This window comes from Mixophyes fleayi, chromosome 9 (genome assembly GCF_038048845.1).
Source record: "Mixophyes fleayi isolate aMixFle1 chromosome 9, aMixFle1.hap1, whole genome shotgun sequence".
Classification (NCBI taxonomy): domain Eukaryota; kingdom Metazoa; phylum Chordata; class Amphibia; order Anura; family Limnodynastidae; genus Mixophyes; species Mixophyes fleayi.
The window spans coordinates 15,127,614-15,148,156 of NC_134410.1; the positions used below are offsets into that span (position 1 = coordinate 15,127,614).

Below are 20,543 nucleotides of genomic sequence, written 5' to 3' on the forward strand. Positions count from 1 at the left end.
TACCATGGTATGGAGTGTTTCCCCCTGATGGTTAGCTGAATGTGCTGCTGACGGATTGAATTGGATGACGCCTTTAACAACAGCCCATCCAAACAAGCCCTGATAGTGACTCCCTGAGAATGCAGAAGACCTGCCTTGACTGCCATAATTTTGTTGAACACCCACGGTGTGGAATTGAGACCAACGGGCAAAAGCCCTGAACTGAAATGTGTTGCACATAGTAATGCAAAGGAGACCTTGATGTCCCTTCCATATGGGGGGACATGTAGGTAGGCATCTTAGGAATTCCCAGTGTTCTATGCCCACAATCACGGAACACAATGATTCCATCCGGAATCCCAGTAACCAAACTCTTGTTTTGAGACCAAGGAAGAGGTTGGAGTAACATCTTGTTACTGAGGTGAGACCTGACTAATCATGCTAGAGACCAAAAGTTTTCAAATAGCCTTCCGCAGTGCCAGTTTCCTGAGTCCGCAGGAAGGCAAACCTGTAGTGCAGAACTTGCGTGGAGGTAATTTGACCAGGTCGTCAACATAGTAAAGAGTCACAGTCCCCCGAACCCACACATACGAAGTTGAGGCCTGCCACTGATCTTGAAAAAGCAGAAGACTGACCCCCCCACCACAGGACCTCGGTGGGGTGTCCAGTCACGCAGTGGATTTGTCCGCCATCTTGGGAGCCCCAGCCCCTGTAGGAACCGTCCCTTGAGGAAGATGACTGCCCTCTGGAGGGAGCCACTCTTGATCTACCAAAGGGCCAAAAGACTGGGCTGCTTTAGTTTAGCAGTGTTGATAGGTAGAAAAGAGCTTTTGTCGCCAGTAGCCACGTAAATGATTTGTTTCAGCTCAGAACCAAACAGAGTAACACTGTCAAATGGCAAAGACTCTAGGGTATGTTTTGAGATTGCATCTGCCGACCAAGAGTGTAGCCACAAAGAGCGGTGGGCCGCATTTCTAAGTGGGGAAAGTCTGGAGTTAACCTAGACTGTCTAAAGAGGTCTGACCTACAAAGTCCAGAATATACTCAGCCAAAACCAACAATTAATCTTTAGGCTTATTTTCCTTGAGGCCCTTAGCTAATTGTTATGCCGATGTCTGAATGGCCTTGTTGACCCAGACTGTAGACGTGTTGGGTCTAAACAAACTTCCCACCACCACATATGCGAAATGAAGAAGAAAGTCACACTTCTTATCCGTAACATCTCAGAGTGAAGCTGCGCCCTGCACAGGTATAAAAGTGGTTCTAGTAAGGCGAGCAATAAGATGATCCTCTTTGGGAGCACTTTCCCATTTAACAGACTCCTCCAATGGCAAGGGGTAAAGGGACTTAAATTTACCTGCCGTCTGGATCTTTTTGAAGGTTTGTGCCAGGCCTCAGGTACTAACTCCAAGCGCTGAGGAGAAGGCAGAAAACAACCAGTCTGCTTATTTTGCCTTTTAAAAAAGAAGCCCGTGATTCCTTAATCTCAGGTTCTGCAAAACCTAAGGTCTGCCTAACTCCCAGGATTAAATTACCCACACTCTATGAGGTAGATGTGTCATCTGCATTGTAAAAGTGTTTCCCCCTCAGACTCCTGAAGCAACTCCCCATCTTCTTAAGATCAGTTTGGAATAGGAACCTGATGTTTTCCAGTTGGGGGGGGGGGGGGGGGGGGTGCACTAATAAGCCCCATTATGGGGTGGTACTGACTGTTGTGAAGGTGGAATGTATGATACATTTAGAGAATAAGAAGTCACCTACCGCTTTCGACTGAGACATTACCCAAGCGCGTTTGGCTATGAATGACGCCAGTGACTTAGCCCAAGCTGGTTCCTCCAAAGCCCCCGATGTAGTTGCGGACTTAAGCTGATCATGGATCTCTGCCTCACACGTCGTACACAGAGCTTCCAGGTCAGACAGCCCACAAGATAATTTCACATTATATTTGGCAACAGGTATAATGTTGCACAGACATTGCAGTGGACCCTTTACACTGATATGTAGTAAATATGATCCCCAAGGAGAAAATAAAGCCTAAAACACTAAGAACAGGTGGTAAAGGCACAGATACAAATATGTAATCTGCATACTACAGAGATGCTACTAGACAGGAGAGGGCACAGACAGGGACCAAGCTGCAATCAAGCAGCGTTTTCTAGTGCAGGGAAAATGGCTGTTTCTGTGAGTGAAAGCCTATGCTGAAGAGGAGGAGAACCCCTTAGTACCAGTAATGACCACCTCCATTTTCCTCGCTGACAGCCTACTCACAGCTTGCTGCTGTTGGGTATGTCCAACTACTCATGTCAAGAGGGAAGGCAGCCCACAGGCTGTTCACTTTCTGGGAAAGGGTCCCTGTGCTGATGCAGTAAAAAATAAGAAAAAAGTATTCGTAAAAATACCAAAAAATAGGCAGGAGTCCAAAGAAAAATGCCCTACTTTCTGCTCCAAGGTGCTGATGGTAAGAACCAGGGGCCGCATTAGCAACTGAGTGGCCATATGAAGTATTTAAGGCAGGGAGGGCTTAGCCTCCCTGCCGGTTATAGTGTCTGTGTAGTGCACTTGCTGACCTGCTCTCTGTTCCTGCTGGATTGCTGTTGTGACCATTGCCTGTTTTCTGGATTTCGCCTTCTTGCCTGTGTCCCTGATCTTTTGGCCTGTACTTTGGATTCTGCTGACCTGCTCGTGACCCTGACCCTTTGGCGTGTTCTGACTATTCTTCTTTGCAAGTGACCCCTGACCTCGGCTAGTTTACTGGATTCGCTGTCTGCCATTACTCATACCTGGGTTCTCCGCAGCCGGTACCCATCACACGACCCTTCATTTGTCTGCAGCCAAATCTGTCCCCACCACTAGGGGCAACAGTGAACAACAGACTTTCGGCGCGGACTCCGGGTTTTGTGGTATCGGCTGCTGGAGTTCCTGACAGCTTCCAACCCATTTATAACAGATCGGAGAGGACTCCATGCAGAACCTGTCCAACCGCAGGTGAAGGTTCAACAACTTAAAATTTATAATGGGTCTGACTGAGTAGTCTGGTTTAGGAACCAGAAAAAGATTGAGGTAAAACCCCTGTCCTCTCTGGTTCTTCGGAACCAGTGCAATGACCCGCTCGGAAAGAAGAGAGGCTACACACTGAAGCATTGCCTGTTTTCTTTCCAGATCGTGGGGCAGGTTGGTTTAGGGGCTGGACCCGCAAGATCTATTATGTAGCCCAACTCTCCCTGGAAGACGCCATCTACTGATCCCTGAACAAAAGAATTCGTCCTCCCACTCCCGCAAGAAGGGGTGGAGCACAGTCACGCTGTCCGCTTCTCTTGGAGCTTGGATGAGAGACGTCTTGAAGAGTAGGAAGACCTACCTCTATGGGAGTGACCTCTGATCCAGTTGTCTGGCCCTGGAGGCCTAACACCTCTGCTGAAGCATGGCTGGATTCTGCCTGGACACCCAAGTTTTCTCCCCTCCTTTAGTGAGGGAGAAAATTGGTATGGTCCCAAGATGGCCACCACCATGATTACCAGCGCTGGTATATCAGCTAGATGTCTGTGACAGCGGCTTAATCAAGCCGCCTGTCAGCACTGATCACTGCCAGTGCGAGCCACAGGCTCTCACTGTAAAACAGCTCTAATGCGGCTCTATAAGGAGGAAGCATTCACTCTCTTATAGTGTACGCTACCTGAATTCAAGAAACACTAGTTGAAAGAAAAATCAATGAAATAAAACTAACTAGCAAAATACGAAAACCCAACTCCTAGGGAACTTAATCTAATACTGAGGCGCTACTTGGGGTTGCAGAGGGGAGGGTTCTGTCAGCTTGATACATTTTACAAAGTTAACCAATAAAGTGCCAACTCCACAATCCCATCATACAAACCATGGTAGCAGTGTCCCCTACATTGGATAAGTAAGGGTTATTACTGCCATTTTGTACATACTCTCCCTATTCATCCTTCTCAAGAAGGTAAGGTAATTTGGGCAAATTCTGAACTTAAAATCCCTGAAGACATTTACTTTCAAGTTTAAGGTGGACTCCCTGAGATTGAGGATAAAAGTGATGATGGGGGGAAATTTACTCGACTTGAAAGGATTTTTCCTTCGACACACTGAATCCCATTTGTATATCAAGAGCAGAATCTCCAACTTTAATGTTTTAATCACTTTTTATTGTGAAATTGCAGCATTTGACAAATTGAGTCCTAAATGAGAACATAAAAATACCAGATGGTGCCCTTGACCCACAAATTCTTGTTCTGACGACACTTAAAAAACTGTTCCTTCCTAGCACAAGAGGTGGTAAACTAGATGAAGAGGAGAAATGTTCTTGAAGGTGCTCTCCTCCTGTGTATGGAGATTAATCCCCATTAAGTTATTTTTAGTGGAATCTATCAACTTGACTAAAACTTGTGTTCTTGGTTTTGCATTAAGCTAGTCATAGAAAATCTAGATGCTTGGTTCCCCTTTAACTTGCAAACTCACATTTAGAGTCTTCTTTTCTATTAAAACATGGATTTTGTTTTTAACGTAGACCAGACACCTTATCTATCTAACCACCTTAATGTTTTACATCAACTATAATGGTATGGGGTTGTGTGCTTGCCCCCTCTGGGCACTGGAGCCACTTACTCTGGCATCTAGTCTATAGCTCTCCCTCCCAAACTTATTTCCACAGATTTGATATGTGGGACTTAGAACCACCTTTGAGCCTAGTCTGTATCCAGTCCAAGGAAGAACAGCAATGTTGGCAGCTGAAGCCCACTGTGGTCTGTTGTGCACGGCTTCTTGGGACTCTCAACAGACATCGCTCCGTCTGAGTTCATCATTTATGCAGAGCGGTGGGGTATGTAGGTGCTAAATAAATGATATTAATAACCACACAGCGTATGAAAGGACCTCTGGCACTGCCACTCTCTGCTGTTTGGAGGATACAAGATCCCCCTGAATCACTGCAGAGGCATCAGGGAATCCACTCAATTATCTATACAAGTCACCTTAGTAAAAACATACATGAAATATAGACAGTAGCAGCCTCAAAATAAATTGACTATAGTGTCAGCATCAAGCAGGAACCCTACATTGCCCTTATAGGAACAGACCTGCAGGATTCATTGCCGTAATTAGATAAATGGAATGACAAAATACTTTTAAATAAAGTGACAGAGCCGGAGAAAATACTCTTTATTTTTCAGAAAAGGACCAAAAAAAAAAAAAAAATCAATATTAAGTTGCTAGAGAGCTTCAGGATGGGAAGAAAGAACAAAATATAGTAAGACTCTGGACCTTAACATAGATGGTGAATATTTGAATACAGAATCCATAATTATTCAAATGAGCCTCAAGAATTGTTTCCCTCTTAACGTAGCCAAGGGGGAAAGTATATTTTAAATTTCATGTGGGTGGGTCATATTAATAGATGATGGGGGAAGTCAGGGGTTCCGAGCTGTTGTTGTTCCTTCAGTGTGGGAATCTCTTGTATTTTGGGAATCGCTATTCCGCATTTGGGGTCTGTCCCAAGATCTAGGAGTCCAACGTGAAACATCAGGAGGAAGGGCCTGAAAATGGGGGGGGGAAAAAAAAACACACTAAAGAAGAGAATTTAGGATGTTTAGAACATAAAACAGAAATAGCTATGTACGCACTCTCTACTTTCATACAACCTTCCTAATTTGCAAACCAGGAGGTGCAGTCTGACATTTGTACAGTGCACCACGTGCTTGTAGGCAGCATTTCTGTAGAACATGTTTATTTTAGTAATAGTGATCACAGCTCCTTTCTCTGCAAGACTTCTATATCAGCCAGGCCCAGCTGTTTATTTTCTTCCCTTTGAATAGCACACAGATCAGCTCTGTACATTTGTTGTATAAGAGATTGAAGTATAAACCTCAGCAGTCTTCCTGGTCCACTAAAGCTTGAGGACACGATCTTACCACGTATAAAGTTACTTACAATTCTTGCCCTGCCCATTCTCACTGTGAATTACACACAATTCATTGGTACCAGTGTTAACCTGCCCCATCTGCACTAATGTTGAACTGGCCACTCAGTGTATAATGTATTAGAACAAAAATAGTTCCTGCTGTTTTTTTCCTGATCCTTTTCTGTGTGACATTCTTATCCGAATACCCGTAAGTACTGACCCAGCCATCACATCCCCAGAATACATCCCAACCTCATTCCTTCTCTCAACCAAACCAACAAGTGTGGTATGAAAGTTCAAAGGCTACGGGTAAAACCTGTGGTTAGTCTCCGCAGGGGACTCATATTGGTCTCCCCAACACCTTTAAAGGATTTTACAAAACCCCAGGAGGTAAGCGTGTGCACCAAGCCGGGACACCAAAATGGAAAATAATCCCATGGACGGAGTGAAAGATATAAAAGTGTTAGAAAAAAGGTTAAGCAGTTAATGAGTTTTACTCTGCTCTGACTGATGCGAGTGAGCACTAATTCCAGCTAGGGATGTCCAAGGCCAAGCAACAAACATAGAACTTTTTAACATAGGAAAGTTTAGATAGTCTATATACTTTACATCAAGCTCAACAAACCATGGGTCCCAAGTCCCATGCGCTGAGCTCTGTGATAAGATCTATGCTCTGCGCTCCTGGATCTCAGAGGCCCCAGAATGCCGTTCAAGCTGGCTCAGACTCCATGATGGCAGAGAGGAACTGAGTATGAGCAGTTCCCCTCTGAGTAAATGATGGAGGGTTTAATAATAATAATAATAATAATAATAATAATAATAAGGATTAGGAAGTTAATTAAAATAGGACAGGTTAATAATGATGCATAATGGAGCTATTAATCATATCTACAAATACTAAACAAATGCAGCATCACCATATTAAGATACTTTCAGCATATGCTGTTCACCAAATATTTGGGGATGACCGATATTCACACACACAGAATAGATAGATAAAAGATGTACCTGCTGATAAACATCAAATCGCTGATTTCTGGCAGCTCCATAATTTGCATGTGAAGATTTTGTCCTAAATAGAAGAAGAAAATATATAAGTGAAAATAATTTTAGGAGTAATTTCCCACCAATCAACTGGGACTTGTTCTTACCTCCCCCCTGGCATTGGAACACAAGTTCCTGTCCCACTTCTTCGCTGATCTTCAGACTGTTTTACATCAGCTGGATGTGTCGAATACTAGAAACAGACAATGGAGTATCCTCTTTTTACAAATAGACATAGAACTACCAACTTATTATTACTTTATTAAGTCCACAATCAACCTTTAATCATATTAGATGTGGCCAACAGGAATAAGGTCGTTGCACTAAACAAAAAATATTTAGGACCCAATTTAGAGTTGGATGAGACCGTGCTTAGGGGTAGAAAGCGATTTGTGGATAAACATTATTATAGACTATGGGGGTAAATGTATTAATGTCCGGATTCTTCAACTCCGGCGTGTTCAGCGTCTTCGGCGATTAAATTGTAAAGGGAAGTTTCAGGTAAGTTTCAGGTAAGTTTCCCTTTACAAGGCAGCGCCGCTTCAAATTTAATCGCCGAAGACGCTGAACACGCCGGAGTTGAAGAATCCGGATATTAATACATTTACCCCTATGAAAGTTTTATGGTGCAAGATGAAATTATTCAACATAAACATGAGTACTCACTGCTCAACAGAGATTTTATGTGTACTTTTGGGCTGTAAAGTGCATAAAAACTCAAAATGAGGCCTTTAATTAAATAAAAAGAAGGTAGAGCTAATGGCTGCTTAAAACAGGTAAAATACTGCTGACAAACAATGAGTTCTGTACCATGACGCACATGTCCAAGTAGACACTCAGGATTGTGTGCAGAATATCCCTCTATAATGCAGCCCGGTGAATAACCGCAACCTACACAATATTGGGATGTTTCAGATGGTCTCTGGAACATAACCTTTCTGTAATGACTGGTTGGTCTCAAGCGGCTTCTCCTTTGGTTGTAAGTGATTACATACCACATACATACGTACCTTGTAATAAAAATACGATTGCATTGCCAATGGAAATCAGGTGTGTTTCTTAACTAGTGAAAGTGTTCAATAAACACACGGTATACCCAAATATACAACAATAATGTAATTAAAGGTAGTGGTGCAACAAATCCATATTTTACATTTCAGCTACCAAATAGTCACAAAAGATTCTGCCGAATCATAAATATACCTTCGTTAGAAGGAACTTTGACAAACTGCTTTTCAAATTATTAATTCAAAAGTTATACATAGGACATTTATATCTAGGTGTAATTAGTCTTTTTCATCTAAGGAAATAGATAATGAAATACTTATATTGTATTTGTAAGACAATCAGTGGTATATTGAGTAAATCCTATATATTAAAAAAAGTTAACTTTACTTTTGAGCATTTTTTTTTGCTTTTTTCTTTTAAATATGCCAAGTAGATGTCCACATCCTGTTACTCTTTTCCACCCGATTTCTTTCCTCAAAGTACTTACCTCATTTCTGACATTGTGCAAAAGTGTTCGTCCTGTGGCAGACAGCTGGTGAAGAGGCTGCATTGCTTGACCTACTGTGACAAGAGGAGGCTGCTGAGCTGCCGATGACAAGGAACCAAATCCCATTACTGGGAGCTGAGTATCCACCATAGAAAGAAGAACCTTAACAGAGAAAACAGAAATGTATTGTACTGCAGCAGTGCCAGTCTCCTCACACACTACTACACCATGACATGTATACACAGCACAGGTACAGTATAGACAGCAGCAGTGTCAGTCTCCTCCTCACACACTACTACACCATGACATGTATACACAGCACAGGTACAGTATAGACAGCAGCAGTGTCAGTCTCCTCCTCACACACTACTACACCATGACATGTATACACAGCACAGGTACAGTACAGACAGCAGCAGTGTCAGTCTCCTCCTCACACACTACTACACCATGACATGTATACACAGCGCAGGTACAGTATAGACAGCAGCAGTGTCAGTCTCCTCCTCACACACTACTACACCATGACATGTATACACAGCACAGGTACAGTACAGACAGCAGCAGTGTCAGTCTCCTCCTCACACACTACTACACCATGACATGTATACACAGCACAGGTACAGTACAGACAGCAACAGTGCCAGTCACCCCCTCACACACTACTACACCATGACATGTATACACAGCACAGGTACAGTACAGACAGCAGCAGTGTCAGTCTCCTCCTCACACACTACTACACCATGACATGTATACACAGCACAGGTACAGTACAGACAGCAACAGTGCCAGTCACCCCCTCACACACTACTACACCATGACATGTATACACAGCACAGGTACAGTACAGACAGCAGCAGTGTCAGTCTCCTCCTCACACACTACTACACCATGACATGTATACACAGCACAGGTACAGTACAGACAGCAGCAGTGTCAGTCTCCCCTCACACACTACTACACCATGACATGTATACACAGCACAGGTACAGTACAGACAGCAGCAGTGTCAGTCTCCCCCTCACACACTACTACACCATGACATGTATACACAGCACAGGTACAGTACAGACAGCAGCAGTGTCAGTCTCCTCCTCACATACTACTACACCATGACATGTATACACAGCACAGATACAGTACAGACAGCAGCAGTGTCAGTCTCCTCCTCACATACTACTACACCATGACATGTATACACAGCACAGGTACAGTACAGACAGCAGCAGTGTCAGTCTCCTCCTCACATACTACTACACCATGACATGTATACACAGCACAGGTACAGTACAGACAGCAGCAGTGTCAGTCTCCCCCTCACACACTACTACACCATGACATGTATACACAGCACAGGTACAGTACAGACAGCAGCAATGTCAGTCTCCTCCTCACACACTACTACACCATGACATGTATATACAGCACAGGTACAGTACAGACAGCAGCAGTGTCAGTCTCCCCTCACACACTACTACACCATGACATGTATACACAGCACAGGTACAGTACAGACAGCAGCGTCAGTCTCCCCTCACACACTACTACACCATGACATGTATACACAGCACAGGTACAGTACAGACAGCAGCAGTGTCAGTCTCCCCCTCACACACTACTACACCATGACATGTATACACAGCACAGGTACAGTACAGACAGCAGCAGTGTCAGACTCCTCCTCACACACTACTACACCATGACATGTATACACAGCACAGATACAGTACAGACAGCAGCAGTGTCAGTCTCCTCCTCACATACTACTACACCATGACATGTATACACAGCACAGGTACAGTACAGACAGCAGCAGTGTCAGTCTCCTCCTCACATACTACTACACCATGACATGTATACACAGCACAGGTACAGTACAGACAGCAGCAGTGTCAGTCTCCTCCTCACACACGACTACACCATGACATGTATACACAGCACAGGTACAGTACAGACAGCAGCAGTGTCAGTCTCCCCTCACACACTACTACACCATGACATGTATACACAGCACAGTACAGACAGCAGCAGTGTCAGTCTCCTCCTCACACACTACTACACCATGACATGTATACACAGCACACAGTTAATAGACATAAGTACCTGCTGGGTAGGAGCTGTAGGGAGGTATCCGCTCTGCCCCGCATGATGAAGGGGAGGAGAGTAATAATCAGATGGAGATGTCATTTCCTGTCTGACCTGAAGAGGAAGATATTTTTTAACAGTAAATGGTATCTTCTAATGATATTCATTTTCTTCCCTCCCATCTACCTTTAGAAGAAAAGTGTATGACTATATTAGGACCATCAGTATCAACTTATTCAGCAATCTTCAGGGTGGACTACAATGCCAGAATACCCAGAAGAGTTCTCCAAAATCCTTCCTAAGGAGCAATCAACCCCGGCACTGACTTAACTAGGGCCTGCCAAACCGTCTCATCTGGTGGCATTGCTGAGGGACTATATGATGCCCTGATCAGAGATGATGGGCTCATTTGCTGAAGCTTCAGTTAAAGAGGTGGATGGTTCCCTTCAGCTACACCCTGGACGCAGCGAGCTGTGTGAACTTTAAAATAGAGGGTCTCTGTCACTCCCCAGCACACACTGGCATAGTAGGGAAAATCTTGCGGACCATCTACCATTGAGATGTATTCTACTGGCTGACGCGGCTTTTCTGTAACAAGTAATGTCCATAACATTTTCCAGACTATCAGAGTAAGTGTCCCATGCTAGATTAACTGCATATTGGGAGGGACGGTAGAATTAGAGAGCTGCATTTTGTTTTTAGGGTACTCTCCTTTAAATTCACCAGAACTACACAAGTTGGGAGTCCTTATTAGATACAAATACATACAAAACACTTACAGATCTCATTTCTCTCTCACCTGCAGCATCTGCTGCTGTTGTTCAGTGGTGACCTGGGCTGGGCAGTAATGTCCACTGTATAGGAAGGCTGGTGCCTGGTATAGTAGGCTGCCTGCAGGCACCTTGCCCAAGTCACTGAACTCCAGGTACTGGCCTTTCAGAGCGATGCCGGAGAGAAGAGCAGACGTGGGCAGGAGGGCAGGTGATGAACCTGGAGAGGGAGCAGCATGCAGGTACAGAGGCTGGGATCTGCCACAAAACAAGAGATTTACATTATAGGGAATCAAATTTCAGAAATATCATAAGAGACAAATAAAGAATAAAAGGAAGACACAGCAATAAGAGGTCACGGTTATCCAAGAAATCCTCTGACCTGTAGGGCTGCAGAGAGGGGGTTCCAGGTCTGTACCCACTGCCCGTGCTTGTGACATGGACGTCCACCTGACACATAATACAAGCAATGGAAATTATCACCCACATTAATGGAACAGTCCAAAGACACTACATAGAATGGAAATACACTCAGGAAAGTCAGAGAATGTTTTTTACATTCTGAAGCTATAAACTTTGAGGCCTTTTTAAGAATTTTGTCTGAAGAACATTCTGTTCTGCAGAACTGGGGTCAGGATATATAGAAACGTTACTTCCCCACCCAAGTGACACTGGGAGACATGAAAACTGTTCTACAGGTAACAGTGTATAAAAGGAGGAGCTGCCCATAGCGACGCTCTTCTAGTAGTTCAGAACATAAAAGTCCCAGCACCTCTTCTACCGTTACCTGCCCAATGTACAAAGAGGAAAAAAATTATTTTTGTTTTAATACCTGATAGTACTGGTTAGAGTACACTCTCTGGCTTCGATCCTCTGCAAATAAGAAGAGACATTTTTAGAGATAACATATACCTGCATACTGGTTATGGGAATTCTAAGCTTCTGGAAAACACTGATGAAACAAAAACTACAAACGAACACAAAAAAAGCAAACAAAAAAGTATACTGTATATTAGTATTCTCATTTGAGCACAGTCTGCTTTCCTTTGACCATACTTACTTGTGACATGTAATGTGCGAGTGCTGAAGCGGACACTGCGATACAGGAGAGGCGCTGGACTGTTTTCCCACAACCACCCAGCAGTGGTCAGAAGACCCTGGACGGACGTGTGTTACTAACATATCATCACAGCCGTAACTCATTCGTACATACAGATGTGTCAGATTCATACCTGGCATCTATGTGGAATTTGGCTACATCCTTTATAAAACGATTTGGTTTTCCCTTTTGCAACAAAGGTTTGGAGATTGATTGAGACATTGTGTATTGCTATTAACCCTGGATTCGGGGTAAGGAGATTCTAATCCTATAATTGGACACTGCTAGCTTATACACTGTTATATTAGGACATTACTTCTGCTCTTTATGATTTGAAATGTCTTTTGGAGCGATTCTATTTCTAGATCAAAACTTGTGTGATACAGTATAAATTGGTCTGGACACTCAGAAAGTTCCTTTTACAGCAGCAGCCTTTTTATATTTAAACTTTATAGATTTTTCAGTAGATCATAATTATTTTTAGCTTAGCGCCGATTGATTTATTTTCGTAGCACAATAAAACACTAGTGATCATCATTGGGGGTTACTATTACCTGGCAGTAGAGATAGTGCCCCTTCCGGGAGGGCAGGTGATACTGTGAGTTGTTGAGGATCCATTTGAGGCTCAGCTGCTGCCGAATGTAAAGGGAGATCCCAGGACCGCGGCGAGGGCCCTCTCTGCAAGTTAGTAGTGTATATAAGTGGAGGAAAATACACCAATAAACACAGTAGAGTGAAAACAAAAAGGAGCCAGGACACAGCATGAAAAAAACACAGCGAAAGTTAGGACCCAAAGGAAGGGAGCGAGCGGCGATGATGTGTCCTTACCATGCATGGATGCTGGCCTGCAGTGCCTGGTGTCTCTCTGCCCTGCTTGGTGCCATCACAGGGAACACGAGGTTCCTTCATAAAATACAAGTGTTGATAGAGCAAAGAAACAGATCAGATAAAAGCAGAATAATGGTATAATCACAAACATTGGGACATATTCATTAGCCGCGGAGTGCCTCCAGAATGGTCGTAGAGGTAATCAGCAGGGAAGTAACATCGCAGATTTCTTTTTGTCCCCCCCACCCCCAAAAGGGAAGATGGAAAGAGGGGAGACAAGAAAATGATGGAGACCCATGCAGTGGAGAAGATCTAGCAATAAAATATTGGTGCATCAGTACTTACCTTACAACATGGAGATGGAGGAGCTGGGAGGCAGGAAGGGGTGCTGGGTCCACAAGGACATTCTGTTGCAGGCTTCTGGGAACGTTCCATCCCAATTGGATCAGGAGGAAGTCCCACTAACTGTAGAGAGATGACAGAATGAGGCAGGGTAATAAAAGAACAAGGTTATGCCAGAAGGGAGAGAACTGCGGGACGCATCAATTACCGGAATGTGTCCATGCTGTGACTGACCCGTGGGACCAGACCTGCCTGATCTTTTGCCTCCTTCAGGTTTTATACCTCCGTCAGGGGAGCTACGTTGACTACAACTGCTGGAAGAGAGCTGCGAGTCACTGCTCAGATCCACTCCACTGTCTGACTGGCTCATCTGGGGAGACAGACAACAGAAGGGGTAAAGCAGGATTCCCTCCTGAGAAGTGTTAATAGGAACAACAACAACACGAGCGGTAGTTACTACTTACCTCAGTGTTGATGGCATCTTCATAAGAATTCAAAGGCTCCATCCACGGCTCCATGGGGTAAGAGGGGCAAAGTTTTCCCCTGTCATCTGAATTTAGGCGGTGTACCAGAGGAAAGAAAATGGTGATACAAAACAAAACAGAAACAATGGACAAAGGGAAAGATAAAAAAAGCAGAAAAGAGAATTGAAGCAGAAGTAACGAGGGAAAAAAAAAGAAAAGAAAAAATGTGCATGTTAAAATAACACTAAAATACTACAGCAGGAACAAAAACAAAAAAAACCCAACGTAACATATAAGGTGTATGACAATATCATAAAGACAGCAGCTAACTCCAGAAAACATTACTTATCCAGCAGACAGATTTGGACACACACAGTGGATAGAAAGCAGGTTTGTCAGGTTATCAAGGCAGCATGTACCATTCCTGCCCCAGTGTAAAGCTATTAGGGGCATATTCAATTAACATTGAAGCTGCGCATTTTTTTGTTATCACAGTACCACAGCATTGCAGATTTCCCTTTGCAACCCTATGGGTCCATTCCGGAGACACTTCGCGCTTAATTTAATATGCCTCTTAGATTAGGTCTTTTTTTATTTTTTAGTATTTAGCAAGTGGCTGGTAGGTGGGGTGTGTGAAGGTACACATTTGGAAGTCATAACAAGTGATACATTTGCTTTAAATGGACAGAGCAAGTTCAACAACCTTTTGCAGAGAAGTCTGGAAACAACTTTGAAAGAATAGGGGATGTCGGTGGGCATCCTGAAGGCTGACATTTTTTTTTTTTTGAGGCTTTCAGTGTACTTCCTACTGAGTTTTGACCTTCATTTCTAGATACTTATATTAACTAGTGCTTTATAAATAATGTATTTGGATACTTTACAAATTATGGAACCAAGATCGGTTTTATTTTCTTAAATGCAGAAAGTAAAAGAGATGTCCATTAATTTCATATCCTCCAATTACTGACAAGAGAATTTGCAAAGATAATTTTGCCTGGTGACATGTTATTGAACAGAAACATTTGGATTCCAGTCTAGGAGGGAGAACCCTAGACATTTATCCCTGCTTTTATAGGAAAAAACCTGCTGAATGGGAAAAAGCTCTATACCACATGGGTTTTCAAAACGGATGCAAACGCTCCCAGAGCATACATTAACTACGGTTTGGATGCATACACAAAGCCCATTTTCACAGGCAGTTTGTGCTTGTGGTTTTTAATGCATCATTAGTGGGCCAAAAGGTGAGGTTTCTGTGCAGAGCTGCAACATTGTTACAAGACGCAAAGAGAGATGGGAATCTCCACCTCTGGTAGATGCTCCCATAGCTCATCTGTAAGTCCACCACCATTCTGATTTGTTACCTTTAGGGATAGCACAGATAGGAAGATAGAGGCTGCCTGTAAGTCTGTTTACACGGCAGCAGGAGCCTCCCTTAAACCCATCGTAGTTCTGGCTTGGGTCAATTAGCTAGGGGTGGAGCAATGGGAGGCAGGTCTGCAGTCTGGGTAACTCAGAGGATTACCCTGGTGGAGCATATCCAGGAGGCTTCAAATTATCTGGTGAAGCCACCATTGGTGCAGGGCTCATTAGGGCCTAGATTACAGTCTCAGCGCCCACTAGAAGCGGAGATAAAGTGCAAATGACTGGTGTGTTGTCCCTTCTCTGGAGAGGTTTTTGCAGGATGGGGATAAAGCTCCTATTCTCCCTTATTAATGTTCTCAGATATATATGGGGGTCCCAGTTTTGCTCTTTTAATCCTTCAGAAACAGCAAGGAGTCAGACCTCCAGAGGACAAACCTCCGCTCCTCATGGAAGCTATCAGGGTTTTACAGCCAAGTGTTCAGCTGCCAAGCCTGGAAACAATTCAGACTGTATGACCGACAGGCCGCCCATACAGAATCAGTCGTGGTGGAAACAGTCTGCTTTTCTTAGGGGCCCAGTGGTTCAATTCTACCGCAGAAGCCTGGGCCAGAAAAATAGTTTCTCAGGGATACATAACAGATGTCCTAAAATCCCCAACCCAGACAGCTTTTCCCAACCGGCCTTCAATGGAAAGAAAGCAAAGCATTTTGCTCTATGGGAAACATTCAGTGCCACATTCAGGGTCTCTGGATATCAGAGGACAAGTCAGAGCACGCCTCTTCTTGTGAGGAAGGACTGTTAAGATCCAGTCAGTCTATGCCACGGACAGAATGGTTTATAGTATAGCTGAGTACAGCTGAGTTAATCTATTTGGCTGGGTCAGTAATTATCCCACCTGTTTCTACAGACAGAAATCCTAAAAACATGAACTGGATATGGCCCTTGAGGACAGGTTTGCCCACCCCTAGTTTATACCATGGCTCAAGGCTGGTTTTGGTTAGGAATTATCTCTGGGTCTGGAAGATCTACATCTCCTGGTGTGAATGGAAACGGTTTCCTACCTCTTCTATTCGTTGAGCCCATATACTTCTCTTCTTGCAAGAGGGTTTGGATGGGGGATCAAGACAGTTCCTTGAAGGTCCAGGTGTCTGCCTTATCTGTTTTCCTTTCAGAAAACTGGAATGTTTTTTTTTATGACAATGAATATTTTCTTTGAGGGAGTTGAGCATCCCTCTGGAGAACCTTGGAATCTTAGCCAAGTGCCGACTGCCCTGCAGCACTTTACATTTAGAACTATAGGTTTCTATGGCGGAGTCGTTCCTCACCTAGAAAGATTCCTTCTTCTTGGTCATCTCCACAGACAGGTAAGTTTCACAGGTGGGGTACTCGGTCTTGTAAGTCTATTTTTTTATGAAGACAGAACTGTCCATTGGACAAAGAATTATTTAACCTTAAGGTGGCACCCAGGTTTCATCTGAATCAGGAGATTGTAATTACAGCCTTTTATCAGGGTACTTCTCCAAACGAAGAAAGTTCTCTCCACTCTCTGGACATGGCCTTTAGAACCTAGGTCGGTCCATAGAACTGGTGAAGTACCAGAACGGATGACCTCTTTGTCCTCTATGTCCAGATAAGCCTGTTCCTAAAAATGTGTCTCAACATTCCATACACATTTTCCTTAGTTCTACTGATGCAACATTGTTTTCTGGGTAATAGAGGGGGGGGATCATGAGTTTTTGGGAGCAAAATTTAAAATGGCCAAACTCCTGTCACATCACTCTATAGCACACTGTAACCAGTTTTATCATTGGACTCAGAGAAAAGGATTTAAAGCGGTACAAAAAGCCAATTTTTATTTCCACCATAAAGCAGCAGACTGGTGACCATAATTTGCAAATCAACTTAGGAATTTTTAAAAACATTTTTGTGTGGAGTTGCTTTTTGAGGAGTGCAACATGAAGAAAAAGATCATTGTCAACTATGAACACTATTAATGTTAACTTACTGCTCTGCTCCCTGCTCCAAACGCCTGACCCAAGTGTTTCTAACTGGCGGTCTCGAGAAACTTGCTGGGTCCATGTTGTTGCTGACATGGGTATCCCTTCGTGAGGTGCATTCTGAAAAATAGAACATTGTTCCTTGAATAACAGCTGGAGAAGTTAGGAATCTCATCACGAATGGAAAGGATTGAGTCACAGCTATTGCGTTTATTAATGGAGCATCAGCGGCACATCTTGTCCTACCTCCTGTGGGACCTCCCGTGTCCTCCGACACTGCACACTTCTTTTTGGTAGTGGAACGGCAAAACTTTCGCCAACAGATTCACTGCAGCTGGCAAGGAGAGAGTCTGCAAGAGGAACGCTAGTTACCAATGCAATCTCTACATGTGATCACTGTATCCAATCTTTTCATTTTATTGAACAGAGCTGTAAAATATTACACATTTTATAAACAAATATCATGAAAGCAATGTTGTCTACTGAACATTCTTACCTGTCCTTGGTTGGCAGCGTCCACTGGGCAGTTCCATGGTTTGCTTTACAGGGAGTGATTTGCTGTGTCTTTGCCCTAGTTCATTAAACGCCTGCTGTATGCCTGCAGGATTACTGTGAATCACACGGTCTACACGATAGACAGCACTTGTGTTGGGTGATGGATGAGGAATAGGTACAGATGGAGGAGGACGATCCTCATTAGTCCTGCCACTGGGACCAAATAAAAAAAACGAATTAGTACAGAAAAGAAAAGGCAAAGATGAGAAGAGCACCTCATTAGGTGACAAGACATTAGCTTACCCTCTGTTCCTAGGAGAGGGCCAGCTTCTCTTCTCTCCACTCTTGCCGCCGCCGCCGCCACCACCACCACCTCCACCTCCTCCCCGGCCTGGCCTCTGGCCACCAGGATGCATGGGTCTGCGGTTTTGCCTCTCCATGGCTGGCCTCTGACTAGAGAAACTCCTTTTCGACAAATCTTTCCTTTGTTCTCTTCCTCCTGCAGGGGTTGGAATAAATCCTCCTGTAGGAGGTGGCCCTAGTCCTCCATTTTGGACAGGTACATTTCCCCTTTCCTTTTTCTCTGTGAAGTCACTGCTTTCTGAAGCAGTCTCCCATTCTTCATTGGCCTGATCAGAATTAGCATTGCACGGTTCTGGCGACTTGTGTCCTCGACGGAGCACAACCCGTTCTTCTTCAGCCTGTGTTGAACGATGGTGCTGTTCTTGTGTTGCGGTTAATGGCTGCTGGGGTGGTAGTTGGCTTCCTCCATTTCCTGTCCGAGCAGCATTCTCTCTCTCCTGCTTCAGTCTCCGGAAGCGAGGTGGTTTATCCTGCTGTTGGGACCTTCCATGTCGTCTTCTCCGAGGTGGTGGAGGAACACGTTCCTCACTGGGCACTGGAAGACACACGGTCACTACTGACTTTTCGTTTTTCCTCTCAGTTTTGATAGGCGGAGGTGGTGGTTGAGCCAATGGAAGTTGAGGTGCCATTGGCTGATGCCTGGGGTGTGGATTCCAGGTCACAGGTCCTGCAGATGCTCCTCCCCGCCCTCTTCTCGAAGGAACACCTCTTGGTGTAAAAATGCGACCCCTGCCAGATTCTCGACCTTTTTCTTGATGACGTGGATTACCACTAACCAATATCTCCGCTTGCTGCTTCTGCAGGGAGTGCCCACCCTTCCCAGCCTCTTTCTCAGAAGCCACTGGCTCAGTTTCACTTCCTGTTTCAGAACCACGCTGTCGTCTTCTTTTGGGAACTTCTTCGTATTCTGAACCCTCACTTCGGGTTTCACTTGCATTACGTTCCCGTCCTCCAGGCCCAGGTGTGGTTTTGCTTATTGCTTCACCCTCATCTCTATAGAAAGGGCTCTCTCTTCTGTATCCACCACGAAACTCGCGGCTTCTGCCTCTGCCACCCCGACCACGGCCACTGTACGCCCCCCGAAAACCTCGTCCTCTTGCAAAGTACTCCCCTCTGCCACGACCTCGAGAGGATGAAACCAATGCAGGGGAACCCCGAGCTGGAGTCGTCATCATCACAGTGTCCTTTCTCCTCTGTGAAGGTGACCCAGCTGTCTGTTCACCCTCCCTGTTAAAATGGTTTACTTGTCTAGGCTTCTGTGACTCCGGTGCTACCACCGGTTGCTGACTTGCCTTACCATCCTGATGCTCTCGGACTACAGCATGCTCTCTGACTACAGCAATCTCTCTTCTTACACCCCTCTTGATAGGACCTGCCCGTCTCTGGGATGGTGCCTGAGATGGGGCTCCACCTATAACAGCAGTCTCCTCTTGCCTTCGACTTCCTGCTCCTCCAGGTCTAGGTCCCCAGCGTGTTTCAGTCTTGGACTCACGGCGAGGAGGAGGTCTGTGATACTCAGGTCTGCCAGTTTGTCTCTCAGGCTTTTGCTCCTCTTTGGCAGTTTCTTTCCTGTCCTCCTTGCGTCGCCCACTGCTGACTTCCACTTTGGAAGGGATATCTGGCTGGGTAGTAGTTGGAGGAGCAGAAGTTTCTCTTCTGAGTATGGTCGGTTCATCATCTGCCCGACGAGGCAGAGACGAAGGAGCAGAAGCTGTAGTAGGCTGAGCAGGAGCAGGTTCTGAACGTTTCTGCTCAACGGGAGGAGGTGGATGCTGCTGCTGAGCAACAGTGTGGTTATGCTGCTGATGCCAATTACGTTGCTCATCTACAGGGTAGCGGTGTCCAACAAGGGAATGTTGGGAGGGTGTAACAGCGTTTTCTTGGTATGAAGTGATGTTTCCCAAGTATTGCGGAGGTTGCGACTGCTCTGGACCAAGGGAACGAACAGGTGGAGTTTCACTTCTGAAAACAAGCAAAACAGAAATTAAAAACTGACATCACAAAGAAAATACACCTGAAATACCTTCAAATATTATAAACTCAACGCACTACAAACTAAAATTTTGTCTTAGTCTCTTGTATTAAAACTGCTACCCACCTCATGTTCCTGTCCTCTTCCTCCGCATTATGTCGCAGAGGAGATGCCATTGGTCGCGTATCAGGAGGATTGTATATCTCGCCTCCCCACATTAGTTTGGAGTCTGTTGGAGGTGTGCCCCGTTCTCTCATCAGAGGTGTGTGCCGATCATATCCATCTGACCCTGAACCGCCACTGTCTGATCGCTCCCGAGACATGAGTCCTAGAT

At 44.6% G+C, this 20,543-nt stretch overlaps 1 protein-coding gene across 2 annotated transcripts in view; it reads right to left on the reverse strand.

The window, feature by feature from the left end:
* Positions 1–5,135: 5,135 nt before the first annotated feature.
* The window catches only part of PRRC2A (proline rich coiled-coil 2A), a 34,614-nt gene continuing 19,206 nt past the window's right edge, over positions 5,136–20,543 (reverse strand). For both annotated transcript variants that reach the window (XM_075186582.1, XM_075186581.1), the window contains 18 exons: positions 20,336–20,537; positions 18,178–20,199; positions 17,876–18,087; positions 17,626–17,729; positions 17,388–17,499; positions 14,021–14,106; positions 13,765–13,926; positions 13,560–13,679; positions 13,215–13,289; positions 12,941–13,064; positions 12,120–12,160; positions 11,670–11,737; positions 11,317–11,545; positions 10,536–10,631; positions 8,430–8,591; positions 7,042–7,127; positions 6,899–6,962; positions 5,136–5,525 (listed from right to left, as the gene is read on the reverse strand). In XM_075186582.1, the coding sequence (XP_075042683.1) occupies positions 5,400–5,525; positions 6,899–6,962; positions 7,042–7,127; positions 8,430–8,591; positions 10,536–10,631; positions 11,317–11,545; positions 11,670–11,737; positions 12,120–12,160; positions 12,941–13,064; positions 13,215–13,289; positions 13,560–13,679; positions 13,765–13,926; positions 14,021–14,106; positions 17,388–17,499; positions 17,626–17,729; positions 17,876–18,087; positions 18,178–20,199; positions 20,336–20,537 (4,091 nt within the window). In that variant the 3' untranslated portion in view covers positions 5,136–5,399. The remainder of the gene's footprint in view (positions 5,526–6,898; positions 6,963–7,041; positions 7,128–8,429; positions 8,592–10,535; positions 10,632–11,316; positions 11,546–11,669; positions 11,738–12,119; positions 12,161–12,940; positions 13,065–13,214; positions 13,290–13,559; positions 13,680–13,764; positions 13,927–14,020; positions 14,107–17,387; positions 17,500–17,625; positions 17,730–17,875; positions 18,088–18,177; positions 20,200–20,335; positions 20,538–20,543) is intronic.